This window comes from Dryas octopetala, chromosome 7, assembly GCF_963921425.1.
Source record: "Dryas octopetala chromosome 7, drDryOcto1.1, whole genome shotgun sequence".
In the NCBI taxonomy this organism is placed as follows: domain Eukaryota; kingdom Viridiplantae; phylum Streptophyta; class Magnoliopsida; order Rosales; family Rosaceae; genus Dryas; species Dryas octopetala.
This window is the reverse complement of record NC_141372.1, coordinates 9,988,445-9,998,335: the sequence shown is the minus strand read 5'-3', so window position 1 is coordinate 9,998,335 and position 9,891 is coordinate 9,988,445. Positions and strand designations below refer to the sequence as shown.

Genomic DNA, 9,891 nt, shown 5'->3' with positions numbered 1-9,891 from the left:
TATCTAATTAACATTTGATATATAATGAATAAAACTATTTTTACGAAGTTTACTAATCAAATTGCCACATATTTGAGATACATGCATAACTCATTTATGTATTGTTTTTTTTTATAAAACATGTGATCGATTAATAAATATAATACATATCGCGAATAGTATTTGAGATAAAAATTGTTATCTTAATTTTTAAAATCCTGATCAATTAAACTAACATATCATATATCATATCAATTAGTATATAATAAAAAGTTTAAAATAATAATAGGTGTTTTTAATATTAACAATAATTAAATTTCATTAGGAGGGTGCATGCTTAGTCTCCTCGGATGCCACCAGCTGAGCAATGATCCAGCTAGCCTGTCTAATGGGTGATGAGTTCACGTTTGTAGCTATACTTTCAAACATGCATGGTCACCCTCACAAATGAAAATTTAATTTTACTATATTCTCGCACGAGTGGGTGCAGTGTGTGCTTTGGGAACCAAGCTAGCTCACTCTCATTTCTATGATCAGATTAATTAATATTATTCAACCAATACTTATTTAACTTAAAAGCTGGCATGTGCTTAGCCTTTGTTACATATATAGACATTGTGATGTTCAAGTTCAAATTAATTTATTCACATATAGCATATTCGAAATGAACAGCAGCTGGCCACTGATGGAAAATTGGTGTCTGTCTTCATTTACTCTTTAATGACATTTATGCAGTGGGTAGATCTAGAGGTGTCAGACCCGATACTTCATTTCAATTAACTCATTCCAACTTGCTGCGGTATTCTTAGCTACTAGCCCATTTAATAATCATGTATGTGTATTCCTGTCGTGCTTTAAATGAGTCGAATTTGTACCTAAACATGAACTAATTAACCTTAATTTTTTCTGTGTTTGAAATATATTTTAGATTATTTTTCCTTTTTTTTTTAAATTAAATTTTAAGATGTTTTGTTTTAGAATTTCCATTTTCTTGTTGAATTTTCTTTTTTGAAAAAATATTATTAAATGAGAGTTGGTGTGGCGTCTATTTTATGCTTGTAACGATCCATTTTGTACTTGTGTAATGTTTGACTGGCAAAAAATTTCAGCCCAACCATTCAGTTTTTCAATCGTGCCGTACTAGCACAAACTCAATCCATTTTACAGCTCTAGACAGATCTAAACAATGGAGAGTTCAAACTTTTAGGTGTTATCCATTCATTAATACATAATCAATAATTCAATAGCATTCATATATAGTAGCAGTGACCAGTACCACATCAGTTATGGAACTTGAGGTAGCAGGCATGGCACATTGGCATGAGACCCCACAGGAGAATGCATGCATATATATATGGCAGCATGGGCGACCTTTCGAAGTTCTGGGAATACCATGATGTTAAATCAAGTACTGCATTGCACTTTTGCTGCAGGTAGGCTCACCAAGTCATGGACCTCTAGCTAGCTAGCTCCTCCATTTGGGCCTACATATTCCAGAACTGGACAAATCATTCATGCATATACATAGCTCCTTTGCCATTTCTTTTAGAAACATGATAAATACAGAAAATGACCCATTTCTAATTTTAACCTCCACCTTTATTGTAAAGGGAGACAAAATGTGTCCAGATAATTAAAGTCCACTTACCCATGCTTTACCATGTAAAAATCGTGTATTATTGAAACTCCAGAGGGTGATCAAGAACTATTTTTGTTTCCAATCCTTACTCATGCAATGTATTAAACCAGAATAACCCCAAGAATAAAGTCAGTTAATTTGATACTAATACTGAATAAAAATTTGAACATTCAATTCAAAATTAATTGATAATAAAAAAAATACATTGCAATACTTCAAACAAGCAATGTGGAAATTTCATATCGATTTTCAAGGGTGGTTGGCCAACTTACCTATATGTTTTACAAGTTGAAGCTCACTAGGCTTGAGATGCATGCATACGGATTAAGGTAGTCGCAAGAATAGGAAACATCTGTGGGAAAGAAGTAAATAACAAACATTAAAATTGCATACCTAGTAAAGTGGTTTAAGCAATTAAGCACATGCAGTTAGCCCATATATAGTACGTTGAACCCTGGCCGGCTGGCCGGTTCGTTAATATTATTATTCACTCTTTGTACTTCCCTGTATGCATGGCGCCATTAAATTTGCTAGCCAGGAAATCGAAGTTGCATGGCGTCAGCAAAGTAAAGGCAAAGCAAAGTCTGTGGTTCCAAATCTCAATACTAATAGTATTTACACAAACTAAGCTAGGGAGAGATTCTTTTCTTATCTTATCTTTTTACTTACATTCCCGTGATCCCTAAATTAAATTATATGTATATGTGAAATTACTAATGAAAGGTACCAATTAAGGACCCCACCAATAACAAGTTCATTGCATGCAGCACCTAGCAGATCCTATGAATTAGGGTTTTAGATTCTTTACACTTCTCAAATTAATATTGTTCATCGGTGGAGAAAAGTGGCTCGATTGGAGGATTGGTCCAATTCTATATTAGAAAAGTGAAGAGTTATCAATTGATATACAACCTAATGTCTTTTTGTAAAACCTCATATTTATTTAATAAATAGAATGACTAAATTAAAAAGAATATCCATATATGTAATGTGATTGAGTGAGCTCTTAATTGATAAAACTCTAGGTTTAGGGATAATTTTCTGATATTTTATTCTTCTCAATTAGAGGAATTATATAGAAATACAGATATACAAGTATGGTAAGTCAACTACATAAATTAAGCTACAAATCCCACAAATCTCTCTATAATATCTGCACAATTGACTCACTTCAACACTCCCCCTCAAGTTGGTGAGTGGATATCGCACATACCCAACTTGACTAGTGAGTCATTAAATACCCAGCTGGCCACTGCTTTAGTAAGTACATCTGCTAATTGATCTTCGGACTTCACAAATGGAAAGTTAACAATTCCAGCTTCAAGCTTCTCTTTAATAAAATGTCTGTCAACCTCCACATGTTTAGTCCGATCATGCTGGACTGGATTATGTGCAATATTTATGGCTGACTTATTATCACAATATAAATTCATAGCAGTTCTTGGTTTTAAACCCAAGTCCCTAAGTAAGTTCCGTAGCCATAGTAACTCACATACTCCAAGTGCCATACCTCTATACTCAGCTTCAGCACTTGACCTTGCTACTACTGGTTGCTTTTTACTTCTCCAAGTTACCAGATTACCACCGACAAAGGTGAAGTACCCAGAGGTAGACCTTCTATCGTCAGCCGAACCTGCCCAATCAGCATCAGTGTAGCCTTCCACCTTCAGGTGGCCATGATTAGAAAACAATAGACCCTTGCTTGGAGCAGCCTTCAAATATCTCAGTATGTGATCTACAGCATCCATGTGAGGTTTCTGAGGATCATGCATGAACTGACTTACCACGCTTACTGCATATGCAATATCAGGTCTGGTATGAGATAAATAGATCAATTTTCCCACAAGCCTTTGGTATCTCCCTTTGTCAGTAGGAGATGCACTCAAATACTCAAATAACTTGTGATTTTGCTCAATGGGTGTGTCACACGGTTTACATCCAAGCATCCCTGTTTCAGATAGCAAGTCAAGGACATATTTTCGTTGGGATAAGAAGATACCATGCTTCGATCGAGCCACTTCAATCCCAAGAAAATATTTCAAGTCTCCAAGTTGCTTCATCTCAAACTCAGAAGCTAAATACTGCTGTAAACTAGTCATCTCCTCATGATCATCGCCTGTGACCACCATATCATCAACATAGATAATCAAAGCAGTGATTTTACCTCTTCTTTGCTTCAAGAACAAAGTATGATATGAATTACTTTGTTTGTAGCCAAAATTCCTCATAGCTTTGGTGAACCTACCAAACCAGGCCCTTGGTGACTGCTTCAATCCATACAGTGCCTTCTTCAGTCTACACACCATTCCTGTGTCTGAATACTCTGATATACCTGGAGGAGGATCCATATATACTTCTTCAGTAAGGTCTCCATGCAAAAAAGCATTTTTGACATCAAACTGAAGAAGTGGCCAATTCTGATTGGCAGCTAACGATAAAAGTACTCTGACTATTCAGCTTGGCAACTGGTGCAAAAGTCTCTTGATAGTCAACACCATAAGACTGAGTGTACCCTTTTGCCACCAACCGAGCTTTGAACCTTTCAATGGATCCATCTGCTCTATGTTTCACTGCAAATACCCATCTACATCCTACGGTTCTCTTTCCCTTTGGTAGGGAAACAAGTTCCCAAGTTCCATTTTTCTCCAATGCTTCCATTTCCTCTGTCATCGCTTTAGTCCACCTAGAATCTGCTAGAGCATTCTGCAATTTACTAGGGATAGATGCAGAAGATAATTGATGTACATAAGATGCATATGACTTGGATAACCTATGGGATGAAACGTGATTATTCATTGGATATTTGACTTTGGCTTTAGGATCAGGTTCATACATAACAGGAGGAATACCTCGAGTACTACGAGGTGGAAGTTGATATTTTGGAGAATTAGACACAGAATCAAACAAATCAGAAGAAGAAGGTACCTCAAGAAGCACATCTGGAGGTGATTGTACTAGTGGTTCAGTAGAGGGAGTTGTATTATCATGGACATCACCATAAATAATATGTTCAGAAGCATGTTGTTCACCATCCCCTTCTGGAGTTGAGTGTTCGGATGAGCGTTCAGGACAACCGTGATCACTAGAAGAAGTAGAATGCTCAGATTCAACTGCCTTTGTCTCTTCTAAAGACTCTTTCATCTTGAATGTATCATAAAACCCCAAGTCTAAAACCCATTCGGTCTGAGTCGTCCCTTCACCATTCATCTCCCCCGGAAGGGAAGAATCAGTACTTGTCATAGGATAAAATAACTCATGTTCATGGAAGGTAACGTCCATAGTCACATAGAATCTCTGAGTTGAAGGATCATAACATTGATAACCTTTTTGGTTAGAGCCATAACCCACAAAGATACATTTGAGAGCACGAGGGTGAAGTTTGTCACGCTGATGAGGATGTATGTGGACGAAAACCACACAACCAAATACCCGAGGCTCCAAATGTAAAATAGAGGGAAGAGCAAAGTTATCAGACAAAACATCCAAAGGCCGACGAAACTCCAAAACACTGGACGGAGTTCGATTAATGAGATAAACAGCAGAACTAAGGGCAGCACCCCACAAATAAGTAGGTACACGTCCACCAATCAACAATGCTCGAGCAACTTCCAACAAATGTCGATTTTTTCTCTCAGCAACCCCATTTTGTTGGGGAGTGTGAGGGCATGAAGTCTGATGAAGGACGCCATGAGAATCAAAAAAATCACGTAACTCGTGATTGACAAATTCACCTCCATTATCAGAACGAAGAATTTGAATACGAGACTGAAATTGAGTTTGAACCATGTGATAAAAAGTCTTAATGGCAGCACAAGCATCAGATTTATATCGGAGAAACTGAACCCACACCATTCTGGTACAATCATCAATGAAAGTAATAAACCAGCGCATACCGTGAGTAGTAGTCAGTGGAGCGGGCCCCCAAACATCAGAATGAACGAGTTGGAAAGGAGTAGTAGCCCGATGATCACTGGGAGTAAACGAAGTACGATGACTCTTAGCCATCACACAAGTTGCACACCGAAAGTCTGAAGCACTACAACCAATGAACAAGGAGGGAAATAACCGTCGAAGATAAAAAAAACGAAGGATGGCCTAATCGCCGATGCCACAACCAAACCAACTTCTTATTCTCCAAGACTTTGTCATCAACTAAATGAGCATGTCCAAAGCGGCCTAAATGTCCATCACTGTCTAGATAATACAAGCCCCCTTTTCTAGTACCACTACCAATTCTCTCCTGTGTGCGGATGTCTTGAAAAATACAATGAGTGGGAAAAAAAGTGGCAACACAATTTAGGGACTTGGTTAGTTGACTAACAGAAATAAGATTGCAATTGAGCGACGGAACAAAGAGCGTATTGGATAAAGATAAAGATGGAGACAAGGACACAGTACTGACTCCTACAACGGGAGAGGACACACCATTGGCATTAGTAATAAAATATGGAGAAATAGGTGTTGACAAAGACTGAATCACATACTGATTATTAGTCATATGGTCAGAAGCACCAGAATCAATTATCCAAGCATTATCACATGTAAATTGAGGAGTACTCAAAGCAGAATTAGGTGTACCTGACGTGGCAACAAAGTCGGAAGTCGAGACAAAATTTTGACTAAGAACTGACATCTCCACCTTAGAGTCAGAAGCTGCCAAATATATCTTATCGGAAGAAATTAAGAAAGATATATCATGAGTATCTAGTCAAAAAAAATTTCCTTTTTTTTTTTTTTTTGTAAAAATATGAAATAACAAATATATATATATATCTGCCAATCGAACACAGAACCTGATGGGTCTTTGGAATACACCAAAGTCAATGAGTAACGCTGTGATCGGCTCGGCGAGGATGGGCTCGGCAAGGCTGGGCGAAGGGCAGGCGCAGAAAACTGAAGTGCAGGTGGGGCGCGCAGTGCACTGGCAGCGACTGGGCGGTGCGTAGCGAACGGCGTCACGGCGAGTGAGAGATCGGCGCACCAGTGAGCAGACGACGCTCGGGAAGTGGTCGGCGTCTCTGGATGGGGTCGGCGCGCACAGGCAGGCGGACGGGCTGGGCTTTAGGGGCGTGGCTGGGCTCGGCGAGAATGGCTCAGACCGTCGCACAGCATGACCAACTTGACCGAGAGACACCCACAGCCGTCGCGCAGACCGTCGCACAGCAGGACCAACTAGACCGAGAGGCTGGCGTGGGGTAGATGCAAGATTGGAGAGATGGACGCGAGATCGGAGTCGCCGGCGGCAGAGGAACGACGATCAGAGATCGACTTAGAGCGGTAGATGCAGCAGGGTAATAGAACCTAGTACTGACAGTGGCAGGTTTTGCAGCGGAAAAATACAAACAACTAGGTAGAGTAATAGAATTTTTTTGGAAAAAATTCTTCAAAAAACCAGTAGGATAGGTAAATAAAACCTAGAAATCAAGTAAAAAAGCCCAGTTCATAGACCATGCTCTGATACCATGATAAAACTCTAGGTTTAGGGATAATTTTCTGATATTTTATTCTTCTCAATTAGAGGAATTATATAGAAATACAGATATACAAGTATGGTAAGTCAACTACATAAATTAAGCTACAAATCCCACAAATCTCTCTATAATATCTGCACAATTGACTCACTTCAACAAAAATATGTGGTCGGATTTATCAGTTAATTTTGCACAACATGGCTAGAACTTTTATAATATATATAGTTGATTATGATTAAGAATTTAATAATTTTTTTTGGTACCAAGAGTTTATTAATTGTAGTTGTGAAAAGCTCTCTGGTATCCAAAATGGCCATCCCAACACTTGGCTCGGTGCATGCACCACCACTACTATATATATATTGCTCTTACTTATTCTCTCTCCCAAGTCTCACCATTCAAAACCAAAATCTCTCTCCCCCTTAGAGAATCTTTCAAACTCTGACAATCTATCTTTTTAAATTCAAGTATCTGAAAATGGGTTCCTCTCAATTTTCTAAAGCATCATCTCTTTTCCTTGTTCTTGTTCAATTGATATCAATAATAAACATGTGTCTTGGATCAAGAAAGCTAGCATCACTGTACCAACCTCCATCTATGGCTCTAACTTACCACGGTGGTGCTCTTCTCCAAGGTGGCCTCCCCATCTCCATACTCTGGTATGGAAATTTCTCACCACCCCAAAAATCCATTGTTGCTGACTTTCTTCTCTCTCTCAAACCACACAAGGGTAAAAAGGTAATTGACCCCTCAGTCTCCCAATGGTGGAGCACAGTCCAAACCTACGTCAAAAAAGCTTCCAAAACAGAAACCCACATTTCTCTCTCAACCCAAGTCTCGGACAACAACTGCTCCCTCGGCAAAACCCTGAAGAAATCCCACATCTCCGAGTTGGCTCACCGGGTCAACTCGCCACCCGGCGGGTTGACTCTTGTCCTGACAGCCCATGACGTGGCAGTGGAGGGCTTTTGCATGAGCAACTGCGGATTCCATAACTCGGACCGCAAAAGAAACTCGGTCTTCATCTGGGTCGGCAACTCGGTGACTCAGTGCCCGGGTCAGTGCGCGTGGCCGTTCCACCAACCCGTGTACGGACCGCAGAGTCCTCCACTGGGTGCGCCCAACGGGGACGTGGGGGTGGATGGCATGGTCGTAAATATCGCGAGTCTTTTGGCTGGAACTGTAACGAACCCGTTCGCGAGCGGCTACTATGTGGGCTCAGCTGAGGCGCCGCTGGAGGCGGCTTCGGCTTGTCCGGGAGTGTACGGTAAGGGGGCGTATCCGGGTTACGCTGGGGAGCTTTTACTGGATCCCAGCTCCGGTGCGAGCTACAATGCGATTGGAGTGAATGGGAGGAAGTTCCTCTTGCCTGCCTTGTTTGATCCTGTTACTTCTCAGTGTTCAACCCTTATGTGAAGAGAGTTGAGACTAGAAGGACACGTGGCACTTTGATAAGTGATGTTTGTATTATATATAGGTGTACATATAATAAAACTACAAATGGTGTGCGACTTACAAACTTGTGACACATTGCGATCAATATAGGTTGATTGTACTTATATTAGAAAATGTAGTCATTAGTAAATATGATACTGCTATTGTAAATACGTTTTAAGAGTGTTGGACTATCTATAAAAATGGCCAAAAGATATATACCAAGTCCTTGTACTAATTTGATCGAATTTGCACTTTTGTTATCGTAACAAAATGAAACTATAAGAATAAAAATGATAACAAAATGAGGTTGTAAGGGTACAAAAATGATAATATAATGGACGAAAATAAACCCAATTAATGATTTAGATCAAATATGGTACCGACAAAAAAAAAAAGATCAAATGTGGTAACATTAATGAAATTACAAGCACAAATTATAAAAAAAAAAATTAAAAATTAAAAAGGTCAAAAGTACGATTTTTTTTTTTTGTCAAGTTGTAAAAGGACTACATAAAACTATTTTACAAATGCAAATGATAATTAATTGAGGTAACGATAATTCTAAAAAAACCCTATTATTTTCTTTCAAAACCCCATAAAGAAATTTTTCTCCCAAACTTTCCATCTTTTTTTCTTAATTAGTTATTAAAAATGAAAATAATAATAAATAAAAACAAGATTGAAACCCTCTCCCCCGAACCAAACCCCCAACACTCTTTCCCTAATATAGAGCCATTGCACTGGTGGCTCCATCACCGTCGGCGATCCTCTTTCCTTTCTCTCTCACTTTCTCCCTCTCTTCTAATTAATTTCATTCTCTCTTAGCTATATAATAGTCCGAAGCAAGGAGTAAAATTTTGGTTTCGGGGAAATTTTCGATGGAAATTTCGATTAAAATTTCGATTTTGATAAAATTAGACAAAAAATGACGAAAATTGCTATCAAAATATGAAAATTTTGAATGAAACTTGACCATATGTTTATTTAACATATTATCTACTACATTGTTAAAAAATATTGAAGAAATCAAATAATATAGTAGATTTCATGTGATATGTGATGAATATAATGTGCGCCGAAGACAATACTGTGAAAAAATACTTCACTAATTAATAATTACATAATAGAATTACACGAATAAATCACTAATGTGGCAACGGAAAGTAGCAAGTTTACTCAAACGGACTTGGAAATGGTCTTCAATAGTTAAATTAAGCCGAATTGGGTTAAAATAGAACCAATTCGATGGCAGCAGCGGCGACAACTGTTTACCTAAAATTTCAATTTTACAAATTATCAAAATTGAAAAACCAAAACATTAAGTAAATGAAACTTCATGATAAGAGGATAAATTTCTTTTTCATA

At 38.4% G+C, this 9,891-nt stretch overlaps 1 protein-coding gene across 1 annotated transcript; it reads left to right on the top strand.

Annotated features, from left to right (window-relative positions):
• The first annotated feature begins 7,500 nt into the window (after window positions 1-7,500).
• On the top strand, window positions 7,501-8,721 carry LOC147279508 (protein PHOSPHATE-INDUCED 1-like). Its single transcript, XM_086251121.1, has one exon. It carries the CDS (start codon window positions 7,567-7,569, stop codon window positions 8,503-8,505), a length of 939 nt encoding a protein of 312 aa, XP_086107247.1. The 5' UTR covers window positions 7,501-7,566; the 3' UTR covers window positions 8,506-8,721.
• Window positions 8,722-9,891: the final 1,170 nt, after the last annotated feature.